The 20,310-nt window shown below is 38.0% G+C and overlaps 1 protein-coding gene across 2 annotated transcripts in view; it reads right to left on the bottom strand.

Moving 5' to 3' along the window:
• Nucleotides 1-48: 48 nt before the first annotated feature.
• Nucleotides 49-20,310, bottom strand: part of PTPRZ1 (protein tyrosine phosphatase receptor type Z1) — a 176,651-nt gene continuing 156,389 nt past the window's right edge. For both annotated transcript variants that reach the window (XM_046669354.1, XM_046669355.1), the window contains 13 exons: nucleotides 20,064-20,146; nucleotides 18,601-18,735; nucleotides 17,894-18,028; nucleotides 16,791-16,954; nucleotides 14,513-14,648; nucleotides 12,933-13,079; nucleotides 10,019-10,112; nucleotides 9,632-9,705; nucleotides 8,174-8,302; nucleotides 7,242-7,388; nucleotides 3,531-3,673; nucleotides 2,626-2,761; nucleotides 49-1,012 (listed from right to left, as the gene is read on the bottom strand). In XM_046669354.1, the coding sequence (XP_046525310.1) occupies nucleotides 872-1,012; nucleotides 2,626-2,761; nucleotides 3,531-3,673; nucleotides 7,242-7,388; nucleotides 8,174-8,302; nucleotides 9,632-9,705; nucleotides 10,019-10,112; nucleotides 12,933-13,079; nucleotides 14,513-14,648; nucleotides 16,791-16,954; nucleotides 17,894-18,028; nucleotides 18,601-18,735; nucleotides 20,064-20,146 (1,664 nt within the window). In that variant the 3' untranslated portion in view covers nucleotides 49-871. The remainder of the gene's footprint in view (nucleotides 1,013-2,625; nucleotides 2,762-3,530; nucleotides 3,674-7,241; nucleotides 7,389-8,173; nucleotides 8,303-9,631; nucleotides 9,706-10,018; nucleotides 10,113-12,932; nucleotides 13,080-14,512; nucleotides 14,649-16,790; nucleotides 16,955-17,893; nucleotides 18,029-18,600; nucleotides 18,736-20,063; nucleotides 20,147-20,310) is intronic.

The raw sequence follows: 20,310 nt of genomic DNA, 5'->3' as shown, positions 1-20,310 counted from the left end.
ATTTTCTGCTAAAATGCCCCAGCACAACACTTCACAAGCAAACGCAAATTGATGGCAATATTTATATTTATTTTTGCAATGCCTTGGATAAAAACCATTTAAACAATGTTGGGTAAGGTGTTATTCTCATAAAAACATCTCTTTCAAAACAAATGCATTTCTATTTTCCATAAAAGTTAAAATTACATGCTAAAACAGAGTTAATCATTGAGATAACACAAAACAATATCAGAAGACTGTAGAGTAAGGCCAGGTAATGAGCTGCACCATTAAACTAAACAATTACACAGAACTAGAAAACTGACTCAGTAGTAAAATATAAAAATCTACAATTATAAATATAAATTTGGTCCATGGAGACACTAGAGCAGTATTTACAGTAAGTATCAGATTATTTCTACTTTAGGTGAATACTGCAGTTGTAAAATGTTGAATATCATAGGGAACACGGTGTTTTATTTACAATCTACTATATTAAAAGTTACAGTTCTAGCAAACCTGATGATTGCTACAAATACAGCTAAAAATTTGACACCTAAAAACAAACATGTTTTATGTAGTTGTGAATTCCTAGTATCTATAAATTGAAATTTTCTGTTAAAATCAATATGAAAAAAATACAAGTCCGTTCTTAGAAATACTGGAAAATTCAATTATTTAGTTTAAACACAATAAGTGAATTACAAGAAGTTTCGCAAAAAGGCACACATTGTTAATGATGTAAATTTGGCAGCAGAATCCTATGTCATGAAAGTTACTGTCAGGTGATGGGAAGTAAACAGAAAACAGAAGAACTGAACTGACTTTCCTGTCTGATTTTAGAAAGAGGAAAACAATGCTCAGATGTAGACTTCTCTCACCCCTTTCTGGGTTAAACTAAAGACTCCAGGCTCTCGGCTATATTGCCATCAGGCAACGCAGCGCCATTACTGTCCAGAGAGGTGGACGGATTCTCTTCCTGCCTGGTGCTCACGAGGCTGAGGACTGCTTTGTAGAGAAACTGATACTGCTCCTGGAGAACAGAGAATGGGAGGTTACAAACAGGAGGCTCAGAGAAGACACGTGTTTGTGTAAAGAAGGAATGTTTTTAGTCACACTTCAGCACTGTTCATGGGCGGGCAGTGTGTGAAGGGCTCTGTTATACTCAGCAGAGGTACACAATCTATATTAATGTCTCTTTCTGATTAAATTTAAAGTAGTTTTTCAATTAGCCAACATTTATTGACCTAGAAAATTGGCCCACCTACATTGGCCAATGGGAAACACTCCATTCTTATTCATTTACTTCATAGAATCAGAAGGGAATGTGACAGGGTTCCGTTACTGATTTATCAACTTGCGTGTAAAGCCTGTGGCACTAGGCACCTGTAACCCACTCAAAAATAAGCTACTCATTCTCCTTTCTTGAGCTGCTAGGCAATCCACTGGGTTTGTCTATGGAGAGATCTGAGATCACTGTCAGCTCGGGGACTCATAGAGAATGCAGGCCTTTCACAAGATCCACCGTTCACCAAGTGTTCTTCACACTCCACCAGCCTGACCGGTTATGCCCTGCTGCAAGGGTATGCGTGTGCCCTGCTGTGGTCTCAAAGTAGAGCCACACAGAAGAATAAAGGAGTTTTTCTCTTACAGATGTCAACTCTGGTGGTGGTGTGGCAGAGGGAAAGCAGTTGCAGAGAACGTGAGCCAGTGACTAGCATCATAGTGGAAAACTATTAGGACTACATGTAAACCAGTGCATCATTAACTGCATTCAGGAAACGGGTGAAAGTTCAATCTCTGGAAAGCTATTTCTCATAGGGCAAGACTAATACAACTCAACTGGCCTGAATAAGACTTTTAATAGGGGTTCCTCTAAAGTGCATGTGTGCAAGGATTACCTCGCTTTCTGGACAACTGATCTGGGCTAAAGCTTTGAAGATGCACCCTTGATAAGGCCCTTAGACACGTGCAGACCAGGGAGCCGGAGGGGAGCCTACACTTCGATGTCCACCTGAGCTCCTCCCATTGGGGCATTTGCACTAAGTTCCCTATTGTCTTTCCAGACCTTGTTTCTACAATAACAAAAACTTTAAATTATTTTCAGAGTTGAGACTTCTCTCTCCAGATGTGCTGTGCCTCTTTCTTGATTGTACGAGTCGCTCCTTCTTTTTAAAAGTACCCGAGAATTAGCCAGTTGTTAAGTTCAGAAATTGAATGTGGCTCGAGAAAAAAGTGAACAGGTCCAGCGTCTAAATCTTTGAGGTCTGTCTTCTGATTGTGCTGAGGCTAGGCAGAACTTGAACCCCAGGAAAACAACTATTTATTTTGTTGGATAAGTCAGATTAGTTAGTGCTTCTACTGAGGCTATTTTTCAGAATAAGTCTTGCAAAAGGCACGCATGAGATTTAAAATTTTCTATCCATCAACTTTCTGGAAGATAAACTTTAAATGTTTATTCTTTATTGTTCCAGTTTTATGAATCATGGACTGAAGTACTTGTAATTCAGCTTGAAAAAAACTGCATGCTAATGTTATCAGCCAATGTGATGTTTTTTGATATGTCATAAAATGATTTTGGGAGCCTCTGGGAAGTAAGTAGGACTCTTAACAGTGAAAAGTCTGGTTCACTGCTTTATTACTTACAACGTCAGCAAAGACTCCTGGCCTCATCAAATTGATCATCTTGGCTACCTGGTAAACATCCATGGAATTTTCTTTTTCTAGTTGGTGCATAAGCGTTGTCAGAGCACAGAAAGTTCCTGCTGTTACTCCTCCATGCCTTGAAGCAAAGGGAAGGGACAAAGACTCCATTCAGATGTATCACACTTTCACATTTGGAACTCACAGAGCATGCAGCCTTGACAACTTTGCAGTAAGAACACTGAAATTTTCAATGAATTGTCTTTCTTTACTTTATTGCACATAGAACCATGGTTTAATTTGAAATATTGGCTAGTGTTATGATATAAGTAATGGGATACTTTATAAAAGTTTAATATTTGTTTACGCCTTTGCTATTTTTATACTATGGAAGGGGCTGGCAATAAATCAAAATGATCTGACTGAGGTTATGTTACATAATACGTATTATATATAATATGCATATAACATATAATTCCAGCATACGCATTTTTTATTTGTTCATAACAGAAGACTGGAAAGATCTATTGGATAAAGATTTCTGTTTCTGGTAAATAAAAAATAAATCAATTTTACTCCTATTCCAGGAAATGAGTGGCTGAGAAATGTCTCTCTGGTTAGCACCTGTAAAAACTCAAGTCCTGAAATACTGACTCATCACACAAAGTAGTCTCAGCATACAATGTAAGAGCAAATTCTTGATCGAGTACTCGTCTTCTGCCTTCAACAGCAGCTCCAAGAGAAGTGAAAAATCTATTCTGTGTTAACCTTGTTCATAAGAATTAGACAATCCGCCCTGGCTGAATCACCACAATTGGTCTAAAGTATTAGTTAGCACAAAGACAAATGAAATATACACACACCCAGAGCATGCTCTAGTGTGAAATGATTTAAAGAGTAGAACTTACTCATCATGAACAATCATGGGCCCATCCCTGGTGGCAGCTTCTTCTTTGATAATACTTATAAGTTCAAAAGTTTTACTAATGGGGCTATCTGGATTTGGCCATCTGGGGCACTGAAAATGCCTCACTTCAAGTACATAATCATCCTATAAGAATGAAGAAAAATTAATGTTTTTAAAAGAGTCATATTGGTGAGTGACAGTTTATTGTGAGTGGAATAACTGGGGAAAATCAGGAATTACAGTAAAGTAATAAAACCAAACAGGCTGCACGAGTGAGCAGCGTAGTTGCAGCCCGACCTCCGTCATGAAGGAAGGAATTGCTGTGATGCCACGTTTACCAGGTGTAGATGTAGTCCCTTTTTGATTCTAAAAATAAAACTTGCTTGTGGGTTTATCATGCCAATCAAGCCGTGGAAGGACGTACCAAAGGTGGGTCTGTGCCGCTAAATTTGAACTTGTAAAAAGAAATCTTTGGTGTTAAAATTTGTCTTAAAATAGCATAGATTTTTTCAGATAGCCATATTACTCAAGAATGACTAAGGGAAGGACAAAATTGCATGACTCGGTGGGGAAAATGCCGGCGAGGAGGGCAGAGATCCAGGTTCCCATTCAGTCCCAGCTCCGATTCTTGCTTAAGTGACTAAACAATCTATGTGACTCTAAATCCCGTAAACTCTGACCCCAGTTTCCTCAAGTGTCCTCAGTAAAACAGGACATTTAAAACTAAGTATCAGAACCTAAATTTTATATGGAATTGCAAAAGTCCATAATAGCCAAGATAATACCGAAGAAGAAAAATAAGATAGGAGATTAGTTCACCAGGTATCAAGAATTATTATAACCTATAAGAACTAAGACGTGGTGGTTTTGGCAGAGGGATGGACAAAGAGACCAAAGGGGTAAAACAGAGATCCTAGAAACAAGCCCATCCATACAGAGAAATCTGGCTTATGAATAAACTAGTATTGGTGATCTATAAATGACGCTGGGACAAAGGTTATTCACATGGAATATAATGAAATTGGACTCTTGCCTCACAAAATATAATACAAAAAATCAATTCCAGGTGAAACTATAAAAAATTTAGAAAACAATGTAGGACAGTTATCCTTATCATTTCAGAAGGGAATTTTTTAAGACAATAAATGATGGTTTCCTTGTAAGAGTGGAAAAGGAAAAGATTAATAAATTCATATGAATTAAACTTAAGAAGTTTTATTCCCCAAGAAGGATCATGAAAAAAGTAAAATTGTCAAATCACAAACTGGAAGAAGGTATTTGCAACGTGTGTAGTTGACAAAGGATTGGTATCTAGAATATAAAACAACCTCCAATAAATCAATAAGAAAATAATAACAATAGAAAAATGGGCCAAAATCATGACCAGAAACTCCACAAAAGAGGAAATAAAGATATTTAACTTCATTTGCAACAAGAAATGAAAATTAAAACCAGCATGAGATGCCATTTCATCCCCACCACAACACTTGTCAGGAGGTAGAGATGCCAAATCACTCATGTATTCCTGATGGGAGAGGAGACTGGCAGAACCCCTTTGGAAAATAGTTGGTATTACTTAAAGCTGAAGAAAGTTGAAGATGCTCATACCCAGTGATCCAGCAGGGGAATTCCCAGGTATACACAAGAGAAAATTTCCCATGTGTCTAAATATATTCATAGCAGCACTGTTTGTAGTAGCAAAACAAAACAAAATGAACAAACAAAAACGAGTAATAACCCGAATGTAGAAGAAAGAAAGTAATTTATAAATTGGAACGCTAAACAGCAGAAATAAATGAATTTGAATTATACTCAATTACATGGGTAAATCTCAGCAACATAATGATGAAGGAAAGTAGTATATCTCTGAAAAATACACATAATTTATATGAAGTTCAAAACTATTCAAAACTAAACAACGTGGTGTTAAGAAATAGGCAAATGGTAAATTTATAAAGTAAACCAAGACAGCAAAAAACACGGTTCAGGAAGCAGGTAGGAAGGGATGGAATGGGATGGGGGCATGTTAGGGACTGCAAAGGTAAAGGCTGTGTTCTTTTCCTTAAACTCATTTATTGTATTATTTTAATACTTTGTACATATTTTATGAACATTCTTTTAAATCTATTCAATGTTTCATACATTTTAAAAATAACTCTTATAAAAATAAAGAAATAAAAGCCCCAGCTCCTGATTTCAGTAGTTTACGCCAAATCTCCTGGACACTACAACAAATCCCGGTCTATTTAGCGTATACTTTCACCCCTCTACCAACCTCAAATGCTGTCGTATTTTGGGGGGAAGTGCTTATAAATGTTTGAAGCTGTGCAACTGTCCACTTGAGTCTTCCCTTCTTGCCTGACCATTGTTTAGAGGTACTGCCCATCTTTATGTTAGACTCCTGGGTGATCAAGGTGTCCACAGCAGCTATTTCCATAGAGGAGACATACAGAATTGGGATCTACCATGAATGCTTATTCTCTAGTTTATTTTCTGCATAATACCAGGAGAAAAATTGTGCTGATTACACAAGCCTAAGCTGGATATTAGACATGATCAGCAATCAAGATAATGAGTACGACAAGATAATGGGTATCTAATGATTATTACTCTCATAATAAGCTTTTTACTAACTGGGGAGAATGATGGGAGGAGGGTACCAGAGAGGACAGATCTGAATGGGTGCTTCTGAAGTGTTTAGGGAACAACTGGAACGGATGGAAATTGGGATGGAATGTCAAATGCTCTCAGGGAACATAGTATTCCTCTTATTTCTGCCCCTCATTTTACAAATAAGGAACGTAACTCGCTCTCCCAAGGCCACATTGTTCATCTGGGACTGGAATCAACATGTTCATTTTTTTGTTTTAATCAAGTAGGAAACGATTCTATTGCTATATTGTTTGCATTATTATTCTATTTGCATTATCAAGTTTATATGTTTTGGTCATTCAAATATTCTGGAGAATAGTAAATCTTACATACTGTATATGGTTTACCAGTTTCAGAGTTAGAAGATAATAAAGTGAAAGATTTAGACCATCTAAAAGAGGATTTAATCTTTTTCTGATTGAGAAGGTACTCTGAATCTCACCTGACTTATTCATCATTATTAGTATCTTTTAGTATTTTACTGTAGCGGTACAGTAAATTATGTGCTGTATTATAATTATATATACAATTATTGACAAAGAATTCAGATTGATGCCCTGCAGATAACCAAGAATTTGGTAAAACAATCCTAGTTTATTGTATTACACATTTCCAAAGCATTTCTTCACTTATCAACACATTGTCCATTGTCCAGAGAGCAGTGAGCTCATAATGGTAGGAAATATTTCTCTCATTTTCTTTAGGAGAATACAAGGTAAGGACTTGCTTTAAAACATGAGAATTAGGATTAACGAAATTATCTTTTTGTTGTGTTTATTTTCAGTTTCAGTTCTATCAGCAACTGCTTTGAGTAGAAGAGAAAATCTTTGATTTCCCGTGTGTGTAGAAGAACGGTGAAGTTTAGTGATGACCGTTTAATGATTCGGTAAGATTTTGAAAATGAAAGTGACAAGTACACTAAAATTGATTATTTGGGTAATCTGCCTCAATGTGTAAGAAATCAGATTTCTTCTTTTTATTTCTAGAAAAGATGCTTAAATCAGCATATATTACACATGTACTTAAGATGAAAAGTTTGTCACTTAAATTTTGTCCATACCTGTGTAGCTTCTAAGATAAAATCTTGAATTACAAGTTTTTCTTCATTAGACAAACATTTGTGTTCTTCAGCCATAAGAGTAACCTTAAAACTCTCACAATTTATAGGCTCATCTTTATTTGGCCAGTAAACAAATTCATCTTCTGCCTGGAGGATTAAATACCAAAGAAGATTTTAGATTTTAATAAAATGTCTAAGTCAGACTGTGAAATGCAGTTAACTGGTTGTCATAGAAAATTCAACTCAAAATCTTTGACTCTCAAAATTTACTCAAAATCTTTAAGCCTTAAAGCAGATTGATGTGCAGAATAAAATAACACACTTAAGAAATCAAACTATTGCTTTGTTAGTTTGCTTTCTTAGCTTATCATTAACAACAGTAAGTTGTTGCTTCTATAACTGATAACTAAGCAGAGAAGATTCTAGGGATTTTAAGGGCTAAGCAATTTCCAACGTCATTTGAAACGGTCAGTCTAACTTTACAGACAAGACGTGAATCTCGAAGTTAAGTACATATGCAAGGGCTCAATGAAATAGGTCTTCTTTTTTTTTTTCATATTTCTATGGATGCCCTCACACTGAGGGAATCTTCAAATATCCTAACAAGTTCTGTTAAAAAGAAAAAGTAAACACAAGTATATGGACTGATTTCATTCATAGTTGCAATTCTAATTTTTCTTAAGAAATGTCATAAAATACTTAAATTTAAGTTAATTTTAATCTACTTTTATTTAAAACTGTTGTTTGACAGTTTCAGACCTGAGAGATTGCACAACCAAATCAGGCCTCATAGTAGATGAGGTGCAACTCCAGTGACATTAGTTTATTAATTGAAAAAAAATTACTTTCTTTGTTTGTAAGCTGGACTTCTGGCTGTTGTGACCTGCTATTGCCTCTGTAAGGAAAGTACAAAAGTGATTTGGGGGACTTACCATGTTTTGACCATCAGGAAGCATAACCACTAGCTGGGCATTATGGTCCCAAATCATCCTCCAGAAATCCTTAATGGTATGGAGAAGGGGATGCTGGGTGATGATGAATTCATTGCTCTGATAATAACCCTACAAAACCAAAGAAAAGATATAAGGAGCCCTGACATATGACTTGAAACATTCAAAATACGTTTTTAAGTTAATGCACCTTAAGTCAAGGCAGTCTTTATTTCTAGACTGTGTTTATAAATAACAATGTGATTACCATAGCCAATGTTGACAGGCTACCTTCTCTATGCCAGGTCCAGCACTAAGCATTTTCTTCTCTTTAAGTCACTCCTGACAGCAGTATTATGAGATAGGAACTGTGATCTCCATTTTACAGATGATTAAACTGAGGCTTAAGAAGTTACGCGTTGTGCCCAAGTTCACACAGCTATCAGCTCCAGGAGCAAACTTATCAAAATGGCATGTGGGCCATGTCTCCTACACTAGATGAGAGTGGAAATCTAGAGGACAGTTCGTATTTCTCACCTCCCACAAGGCCCAACAGCAGAGTGCCAAATTTCATACTTACTGGCATTGGAACACCTTTGGTGTCCAGACACCTCGGCTGCCTCTACAGGAGAGGAACCAGGGAGGCACCTTGCAGATTTTGCTGCAGAAACCTGGAAGCTGGTGCCATTGGGTTAATAATGATTTCCACATTGCTGCTTACTAAAATCATGCCTCATTTAGCCCCTTCTGCTCTGGGGTCTCTCAGATCCCATTTCTAACCCCTGTGGGCTCGTTTGAAGCGTGGCATGTATTGATATGCCAGCACCACACATCTCCCTGTTTCGTGTATATTACTCAGTATTTTCTTTCATGGATAACTGGAACAGTGGTTTTGGTATGGGAATTAGGACTTTTTCATTTGAACCCAAGCTCTGTGACTGACTGACCCTAAATGGAAATGAAGGCCACATGACAGCTACTAAAGCACTCATCCTTCTCATAGAAGATCTAAAGGCAGAAGGGAAGCACTGTATCTTCAGAAATCCGGGTGCCCAGTGAGCCCAGTTTGCAGACTGAGAACTGTGCTGCAAACCTGGAGAGGTAATGCCAGTGAGACTGGGCTTTGCTGAAGCTGGTGTGTCCGTGGTCTGCTCAGGGAATCTGCCTTGGGAAACGAAATGCAGCCTCTTAGATGGGTGCCTGTTTTGTATCTATTCATCAGTCCTGAACGGTGAGTTTGGTTTCTGCATCTACTCATTTGCCTTTCTTGAGGTTTCTCCAGTCCCAGACCATAAAAACATCAAGAGATGCTGTGATTTTACTTGCTCCTGTGGGCTGTGGGCCTGCAGATTTGACTTATGTCCACCAGCGGTGCTGCCCATGTCTGCAGTCACTGCTTCAGTCAGCCCACTCTGGTTTTGGTACTGGCAGGCACTCTCCCCAGTGACTTCTCCGACTTACCATGATGTAAGAGGCGTTGATGTAGTCTGTGCCTTCCCCACTCAGGGACGAAATGCCAACCCTTGATCTTTCCACTGGAACACAGAACACTTGTGGTAAACAACCACGCTCACAGTGCTGTACGTCTCCCCTCCACCCCCAAATCGCAAAACGTAAGCGCATTTCTCAAGTTGAGTGTCTCTGACCTTTAAGCTAATTTTTCTATGGTATTTTGCATCTTTAGATGAGACTTCACAGTTTAAAGTCCTTTTTAACATTACATTATCAGGAATAATTAGAAAAATATGAATGTACTACTTTTGTTCCAAGATGTACAAATATTGTCAAGTTACTTACAAGGCTTCTAGGATTAAAAAAGTTCTTTTTCCAAGATTCAACATAACCTACCAGGGATGATGGAAGAAGTTCTGTTCTTTTCCCTGTTGCATTGCTTTAGGGCTGTAGAATAGTCACTCTGCTGGATATTTGATTGACTCAGGAGCTGAGAAAGGGAGTCAAAGAAAAATACACATTATTTCACTGAAGTCACTCAAATAGTCATACACACAAACACACACACACACATAGACACACATGTGATCCAATCAAGATAAGATACTGAATATAAATATACACACAAACACACACACACACACAGACACGCATGTGATCCAATCAAGATAAGATACTGAATATAAATATATATGCCTATATTTTCCAAGAATTCCCTGAACTAAACTTTGGTTTAGGGAACTCTCTGGCACACTTATGTTCTACACCAGGGAAGCTGGAGGAAGCAGAGATCACTCTAGGTTGACTTTCGGCATGGGAGGATCCTCCTCCTGTCCTCCTCTGTGGGTGTGCACCCTCCATTTCCTCCACCTAAATCTCACCTACACTTGGGAGGTAAATTGCATGATATGTGCGTATGCGCCTGGACATATATATGTATATAGCTGGATTTATTCATTCTTTCAGTACTTCATTACACGAATAATCTACTTGCTTTCTATCTATTCCACAATTAGTAAATGTTTGGGTTATTTCCAATGTTTTGCTATTTCCAACGTTTTAGCAATAACCATCCCTTGTATATTTCTTAATGTGCACACATGTAAGGGTTTCTATAGAGAATTAAGAGTCATCAGTGTTTAATTTTTGACAGACTGATAGATGAAAAATGATATATCATGGTTTTGATTTGCATGTCCTTAATTATTGTGAGACTGTGAACTTTAGTGTTCATTAGCCATTTAGATTTCTTCTATAATGACTGCCTTTTCATATTTCTACTTCATTGTCACTTATTAATTTGTAGGGGCTTTTGACATCTTGAGTGTAAATCTATACTCTTAAAAAGTTGCCAATGTCTTTGTTCTCTTTAACCACACAGACACTGATAGCCAATTTATTAAGTTTTTCTTTAAGATTTCTGTAAATTATGTTTTTATTTAAGAAGCCATCCTCTACCCTAAAGTCCTCAAAAGAAATTTTCCAGTATTGTCTTATAATAATTATAAAACTTTGCTTTCATCTTTAAGTATTTAATCCACGTTGAGTAATTTTAGTGTTTGAGGTGTGGTAGGGACTAATTTTACTTGTTTCAACATGGAAATTGTCCCAATATCATTTATTGATTAGTCTGTCCTTTCCTCACCAGTTTGTAATGTCATACCTATCACATAACAACTTCCACATGCGCACAGTTCCTCTGGCTCATTTGTCTGTTTTTCAATATTAATTATTATATCTGCATAACAAGTCTTTCATATACATTACAGCAAATTTCTATTTGTTATTTCTCATTTTGCAGCATTGCTTTGGATGTTTTTGGCTCTTTGCTTTTCTATGTTAATTTTAAAATTAGTATCGAACACAAAAGCCTGGCATGTGATAGGTATTTGATAAATATTTGTTGAATAAATAGACACGCAATTTATTTTGAAGAAATTTTTCTATGGATAAACGAATACCTTTTCTTATAGGACAGTACACACACACACACGCACACACCCCCTACCTTTCCCTAGTTAGGATGTTAACAGGAAACAGAGTCAACCGTCTCTCTTTTTAACTGGATTCTGACTTCATAATTGATATTTCCATTTCCACCCTGGGTTATTCAATATTAGCCATATCAATTATTTTCTGTAATTGTTTAGGGGGTAAATGATATTTAAATGAAAATTCTGTTGAAAATAGGTGACATATATATATTTTTTTAATTTAGGGAAAAGCTATCCTAACAACGTGATGTTAATGTCGTGTATTTATTATCTGTTTCTGGAAGCCGAACTGTGCACTTTTTCTCTCGTTAAAGCATTCCTTCATGACTCAGATAAGCTTGGCTGAGTAAAACATTTATGTTTTCCTGACAGCAGGTTCTAAGTTCACCATTCACCCCCTAACCTTTCTCTCAATCCTCCAAAAGCACAAAAGGTGCAGAGAAGGCAAAAAGTCAGACGGAATTCATAGTGACTAATATCTTCTATGTTGTAGGCTGGGAGAAAAGAGAGAGAAAAAAATGCTATCTCAAGGTTTGTTAACTCTCTTGGATTTTTCCAGAGTCTTACACATTCTTCCTAGATATTCCTTCTTCAGAAACTGTCCCTGTTTCTCTAGGAATCCTGGGAAGTAAGAGGTTAGTATAGGAATAATGTGGAGCAAAATAACATAGCCTCCCTTCCTCTGGGAAGCCACAACTCTGCAAATCCCCCCAACCCAGCTGGCAGGTCTGGTAACAGCTGTTTTCTGAACTCTTTGCTGACTGATTTCTGGAAGTTAGAGGGCTGGGGTTGCAGGAGGTACAATATCAGACAAAACACGCTCTCCTCTCTAGCTCACTGCTTCACGACAGGGTGAGTGGGAGAAACTGGGGTTGAAGAAGCTATTGTTGTGGCGTGGCCTATTCTAGTCCTGGGGCTTTAAGTGAGATAGATTTTTCCAAAGAGTAGCATGAACAGCCTGAGCCATAGCACTCATGGTTAAGTGGTCTGGTTTTTTCAAAGTAAAAAGAGCACTTACACAGTCTGTATTATAAGTTCTGCCTGTTCATTCTGTTAAGCTCTGTGCCCTCCTTTCCCAGACCAAGTCTGCATTTATAAAAGTTAGTCTAGGGTTTCCAACAACTTTTCTTCTTGCTACTCAAAATTAAGGTCCTTGAAATTTACCACGTGGCTTTGTAGCCTGTTGTAAAGAACAAGACAAAGCCACTTGCTTACGGTGCTCTCAAGCCGTCCGCATGGCCTTGTTGACTCAAAAGAGAAGATGTAGGAACATTTGATTCTGTGGTGACACCCAAGAGGCTCCCAAGAGAACTCACCTTGAATTGTTTCTCTAGCTTTGTTTTGCCTGTTGGTCCAGGAATGAGGAGCGCATTCACATAGGCATGAATATGACTGTCTGGCACCTCAGTTTCTTTACTGAGAATGGCTTCAACCAGTGCATCATGAATGAAGACATACTGTTCCTGGGAAAACAATGACAATAAGGAACACTACTTCAGGTTTTCCTTACATGTCTGTAGGTAAAAAAGTGGATAGTATCTTCCACTGACAGACAAAAAAGAGTTTTACAAAATGGGAGGAAACCCACAAATGCTTGCTTACCAGACCTGGCAGGAAGTCAGATGGAGGAAAGAAGGAGGTCAAGAGGGAGAAAAACTCTTCTCATCCCTCCCCCCTTTATTTCTTGTGTATTGATATTTGTGAGAAGGAGGAGGAAGATTCTGGGAGATGAAGCAAAGCCCTCTCTGTCCACCCTTGAACCTGAGACCCTCTTCCACATTTTGCACAAGGACTTCCCTAACTTCTTTACTTCTGACGGGTCCTCCCCTTCTGTCCATTCCAATTCTCCTTTTCATCAGTCATACAAGGTTTAGCACAATTATCTATACAGTTTTTAATAGTTATCTTCTATTTCATGTACTATGGGGCTCTTCCCTTGTCTTCTCTGACTAGAATGACATTTCCTTGATAAAATGAAATTTAGTTTGGTTTGGTTTTAAAGCCCACTCAGTCATACGTTTTGGAATGCTTTCATGCTGCTAGCCATACTTTTCAATTTAAATTCATTTTTATTTAGAAATAGTGAAAATAAAACACAGATATGTAGACTTTGTCCTGTGTTACAGATGGGTAAACTATATGGGCCTAAAAGGGGAAATCATTTGAGCATAATTCATATTTCTAAAATATGGAAATGAATCCATTCATTCACTATCTGTAGGAAAAAGGAGGATTTTGCTGGCAGGGATGGGTTTTGATCAATCTACTTACTCTTTTCTGAATCTTTTCTGTAACCAGTGTCATTTTTAAGACATTCTCCATTTGGTCACAAAATAGACAAAATTTAGCTGGCCCATCCATGACTTGTATGCAAGTACCTGGTGTTACAGGTTAAATTGTGCCCCCCCAAAAGATATGCTGTAGCCCTAACCCCCAGTACCTCCGACTGTGACTTTATTTGTAAATAGGGTTTTTGTAGATGTAACTGGTTATGATGAGGTAGTGACTGTTGTCTTTACAAGAAGAGGAAAATTTGGACACAGATACAGACACACAGGGAGGACAGCTATATGAAGATGGAGGCAGAGATTAGAATCATGCTGCGACATCCACGGAATGCATGGGACTACCAGAAGCTCAAAGAGACAAGGAAGGGTCCTCCCCTAGAGATTTCAGAAGGAATGGGGCCCTGCCAACACCTTAATTTTGGACTTCCAGCCTCCAGAACTGTGCGACAATACATTTCTGTTGCTTTAAGCCACCCACTTGTTAGTACAGTACTACAGCAGCCCTACAAGACTTATTTAAAGGGTAATCCAAATTCTGGTCTATCCAGTTTTAGCATTTTAGTGACATTTCCAATCTTAGATATACAAAATTATCCTTTTCATCATACCTCAGTTTGCACCAAATAATTTCTTTGTGAACGAATGTGTTTTAAGAAGCCAAAAATGTTGACAGTTCCCTCATGTTGAATTTGCTGCAACATGCTGTCTAGCACAATATATGTACCTGTCCTTCCAACTCCAGCACTGAAGGGAACACAAAGAGAGAACTGTTTCAATATCAAGCATAAAATAAACTTGACGATGGGTCACTACTGGCTGTCTTGTACCTTAAAATAAGTTCTTTCCCCAAGCAAATGAGCTGCATAACAACTAACTGAGCAGTCCAAAATTGTAAGCAGTGTAGTAGTTAAGCACCATGCTTCAAATAACAAAGTTTCCTTTTTCACTTTTTGCTAGAGGTCAAACTGCAAAACAACCTATTTCTTTGCCTTTTTATTAACTGAGGTAACACAGATTAATAATATTATACAGATATCAAGTATACATAATTATAATTTGACTTCTGTACATGCTTCATCACGTTCACTACCAAAACTCTAGTTCTCATCTGTCACTGTACAAACGCACCCCTTTCGCCCTCCCCCCACCCGCCTTCCCCTCTGGTAACCACCAATCTGTTCTCTGTATCTAATGTGTTTGTTTGTTACAACTTGACTATTTCTGTTGGAGATTTTTAAATTTTCAATATTTATATTTATTATTCATTATATATTACACAATGAAAATGTTATGTATGACAGCATAACAAATAGACATTTAATCTGAGAAAAATGAAACCAAACTCAGAAAAGAAAAGGTCCCTGGGTCTGTATTGCCAGACAGGCGTGTTTGTAAAGGTTTCTGCATTAATGGGAAAAAGAATTTGATAAGGCTTTCAGCTAAAAATATCATTTCAGTGAGATTGTGAGGAATAAAGCATAACTTCAGTCATTTCTAAAGGACCATTATCTATCGACTTCTTCAAAGCCTCTACCGGAGGGAAAGAATTCATAGACAGGGTTTCTTTTCAAATGCTCCGACAAGTAGGAAGTGCTAGAGAGGAAAATTAGTACCTGCTCTGCACAATACGCTGGTCCTTCTCCATTTGCTAAGAAACAATTCCTGACCTTCAGAGCTATTTTTCTTGCATTTTCCTGTTTCCTTCAGCTTATCTTCAGGTTAACAGATAAAAAAACTCAAGGTAGGTCTCTCAAACTTTGTCTGAGGATAACTCCTCAAATAGGTAATTAGAACGTGTCAGATAAGCTGTATATCAAAGGAAAACACTTACTTCTGTAAAAACACAGACAATGCTTTGACAAAAACATTGCACACAGAAATGCATTTGATTTCTGTGGTCATAAAACTTGGCACAGAATAAGCAGTCAGTAAATGTTAACTGCTATTTTTATTTTCACTGAAAAATGTTAGACTAAAACTCGTAAAGTATTTTTCTTTTTCTTTAAAATATCATTATTTGGAGGCTGGCCCCGAGTCTGAGTGGTTAAGTTTGCACGCTCCACTTTGGTGGCCCAGGGTTTTGCCGGTTTGGATCCTGGGCATGGACACGGCACCGCTCATCAGGCCATGCTGAGGTGGCGTCCCACATAGCACAACCAGAGGCGCTCACGACTAGAATATACAATTACGTACTGGGGGGCTTTAGGGAGAGGAAGGAAAAAAAAAAAAAACAAAGAAGATTGGCAACAGTAGCTAGCCCAGGTGCAAATCTTTAATTAAAAAAACATATATATATCATTATTTCTATTCATCAACTCAGTCTTGGATATTAAAGTTCTTAAGCAACAATGAATGGATAACACATTCAATATTATATATTAGAAAGAATTCAGGAAAATGAGAAAGGGATTTTGAACCCAAACTGTTTAAAAATGACTTAAAAGTATTTTACCAAATTCCTCACGCTCTGTGTGCTTCAGTCTCTTTAATGTAAACCTGGCATAATAACTCCACAAGCAACTATGAACTCCTAGGAATGGAGGTTGCATCTTAAACATTTTTATCCTATGACATTATGTTGTAATGTTTAATAACAAAATATTGTTCTACTTGCCTCACACAGTTAATGAGTTGAAATCTAATTCAACAATCAAATAGAATAATAAATATGATAAAAATACCTAATGCTTTGAAATATTCAGCAATCAAATTCTGCATCTGGCATACTCATTTCCCAGTGATCGATATTTATGAAAATGGATATGTAGTTTCATCCCTCTCACGTCATGAAATCACTTCCATTTTGGCAAAACCTTTGTTCCACTGATTCCCTTTTTGTTAGCATAAGCAATTCTGTGGGTTTAGAAACTCGTCTCTGAGACTCACCTGCAGTGAACAACGACAGGCCCCACTGCATGGCGCTTGGCATGGGACGCCTTTCTCACGAACGTCAGCACGGGCAATGAGTACTCTGGCACTCCCATGTCAGGCCACTGAGTGTAGTGGTACTGTGTGACTACACGCCCACTGGGTCTTCCTTTCTGGGAGCCCTAGAAGAGTCCAGACAGCCAATAACAGGAACATACACATGCACATGTGCACATATGCGTGTGCGTGCATGCACACACACACACACACACACAGGGTCCTTAAATATCAACTCAGGATTTATAGCTTGATATTGGTGTTCCAGAATGAAGCAGAAAAAGCACACTATCATTTGTGATGGCTACTTTATGTGTCCATTTGGCTAGGCTATGGTGGCCTGTGGTTTGGTCCAACACCAGTCATACCAGATGTTGCTGTCAAGATATTTTTTACATGTGATTGACATTTAAATCCTAGACTCTGAGTAAAGCAGATGGCCCTCTATAATATGCGTGGGCCTCATCCAATTAGTTGAAGGCCTTGAGAGCAAAGACTGAGTGTTCCTGAAGAAGAAGGAATTCTCTTCAAGACTGCAACACAAAAACCCTACCTGTTTTTCCAGCCTGCTGCCCTGATGAATTTGGACTCAAGACTGCAACATCAACTCTTACCTGATACCCAGGCTCCTGGCCAGCCCTACAGATTTCAGACTTACAGTGCCCACAATTGCTTGAATCAATTCCTTAAAATCTCTTTCTCTCTCTTTATAAATATATATCCTATTAGTTCTGTTTCTCTGGAGAATCCTGACCAATACAGCATTGTTCTGGTTCTTTTGCTTCCATTATGTCAATCTCCACTATTTTTAGTTGAATGTGCCATTATCCTATGGGGCATCATATCCACTAAGACCATGGGCACCGTGACCAACCTAGCTCCAAAGCCTCAGCTGGCATTTAGAGACTTGAAAGAAACCTTTGAGACTGAAGCAGAGCTGTGATAAGAACTCTCAGTGCCTTTAGTTATATGTTTTTTACCCTGTCTTGGTTATACCACCCACTCACTTAAAAAAGGACCAGATGGATCACTCAGTTGATGATGTCCATCCTTTGCTGACCCACCTTTTTTATCTTTGTGTTTCTTAGAGTAAAATTCCTCACAGTATAATAGGCAAGCATTTGAACACTCTTCTGTGTGACTAGGAAGTTCCCATACTCTTCACTACCATCGGCAGGCCAGTACTGGTCACACTTTCTCTGCAAAAGAGAAAGAAAAGATGCTATTTCCATATTTCAAATGTGTGACATAAGAGTCATCCCTGAAGTCAGTAGGGGTCTGAGACTGTGAGCGGAATGGACTCCCTCACTATTCTAAATATTTTCTTTCCCTCCTAAATGATTACAGATTAGCTGTAGAGGAAACCAGGGACAGAATCACAGAACTGAAAGGGACTTGAGATGATCTGGTCCAAATTTCCCCCTTTCAGATGAGGAAAGTGAGGCCAGATGTACCGAGTCACTGGAGAGCCAGCACTAGAATCCAGCTCCTGCGAATTAAAATCTATTTCACCCTCCATTGCTTTTCAATGAGCCCCTTTTAATTTTTCTCATAGTACGAGGACTGTATTTAAATAGCAGATAGCTTGATTTATAGTAAAACTTTTTGATCTATAATGTTAACAGTTTCCCTTTAACTGTCATACTTCCTAGAAATGAATCCTGACTAGCTTTCATAACTTTTGCTGCTTCCTAATGCCGTCTCTATTAAAAGAAATTTAAAGCACCTCTAATCACTCTTTTAGGGATGACACAATAGGTTACCCACATACCCTTCCTTTCTCCACGAGGTTTGTTATCATGACGATAACTTCCACATTATGCTCCCATATCATTCTCCAGAAATCTTCAGCTGTGGATTTCAGTGGGCCTTGGGCAGCAATGTAAGCTTTTGGTCTGTTGTAGCCCTAAAGAAACAAACGACAAGTGTTTCTTTGTAACTGATTTGTACACCATTTTAAATTGTACAATACTTAAATTTTTACGGTCAGCACATTTCTTCTATAGAAAACACACTTGCAAAGCTGAAGAAACTTGATAATACTAGCAAAGACAGAAACTCTCCCTTAACCATGATTTTTGTAAAAAGAAAAAAGAGCTCTCTTTGCTTCAACACAATTGTATGCACCTTTAGTCCAAGTGCATTTAATCTAAGTCTACATACTAGGCTTACCAACTGGTCCTTAAATGTGCTGCTTTGAAAAGTGTTTGAGGCATTGGGGCTCAGTTGTCTGCAACAGTCAGGAAACCTCTGGTGTTGTCTCCTTACCGCCTCCTTGGTGGGACTGGGCAATGCTAATCATTAATAGCTATCCTTCCCTGAGCACCCATGGTTAGCCAGGATGCTTTACAAACACTAATTCTAATCCTTACTCTCTCTGCAAAATGGAAGCACCATCCCTGATTTGGAGATGAGGAAACTGAAGCTCAGAGGCGTAAGTGGCTTTCCAAGCTCCCTGAACTAGCTAATGGGAAAACTGGGACTCAAAACCAGTTCTAACTCCAAAGCCCATATTCAGTGTGACATACATATTTCCTCATCTGGAAGCACGAGGTGGTTGCCTATAACAAACCCATTGTATACTTGTATTTGGTACTCACTGCTTTGAATTCAGTGTCCCACACAGTGCAAACCTGAAGGCAGCTAGACCGCAAGGTCAGTGTCAGGAAAACAACTGAGTTCTGTTGACATTCAACTGACCACGGTGAAAAACCAGTAAGTGAGTGAGTGGTCTACAGTCCCTGAAGAGTTCCAATAAGTTCCACAAAGGTAGGTATCTTGAGGAATGTCCAAGAGGATAAAGGCTGATAACTGGTTTACTGATCACTTTTAGCCAGTACTAGCTTGGAAATTTTTTCAGTCAGGATTTATTGATCATCTGCTATATATACAGCATTGTGCTAGGAGCTGTGGGACATTCAAAATAAACACTGGTCCTGCCCCTCACATTTAAGGAGTTATAAACCTATCTGAATATATATATTCTGCCTTGAACGTACAATCCCAACCTGAATTCCCTCTCTCACCAGGGAGATAAACCAAACATAACAGCTTGAGTGTTATTCAATCTGAAATTGTTTAGTCACGGGATCTCTTACTGCTGATTTGCATTTTTTATTATCTATCAATTAAGCACTAGTATATGTATGGCACAGTGGTATAATAAATTCATAGCCTAAAAAAATTTGTAGTCTAATATAATTTCTATAAACATTTCAATTAAAACATGCTTACATCAACATAATTGGCATTGATATAATCAGTCAGTTTGCCATCTTTTTCAGCAAGTTGTGCAAGCTTAACCCTACTGTGATCATCTGTAATAAAAAAAACAAAATATTTCACTATAGCATGGACTACTTTTCAGCATAAAGGTCATTTATATTTACATAATAATTTATCAAATACAATTAAAATCAATGCAAAAACTATTTACTAGGCTTTTGGGAGATACAGAGATGACAAAGATAAAGATAAATAT

The sequence above is a fragment of the Equus quagga genome, chromosome 8 (genome assembly GCF_021613505.1).
Source record: "Equus quagga isolate Etosha38 chromosome 8, UCLA_HA_Equagga_1.0, whole genome shotgun sequence".
In the NCBI taxonomy this organism is placed as follows: domain Eukaryota; kingdom Metazoa; phylum Chordata; class Mammalia; order Perissodactyla; family Equidae; genus Equus; species Equus quagga.
This window is presented reverse-complemented; position numbering and strand designations above follow the sequence as displayed.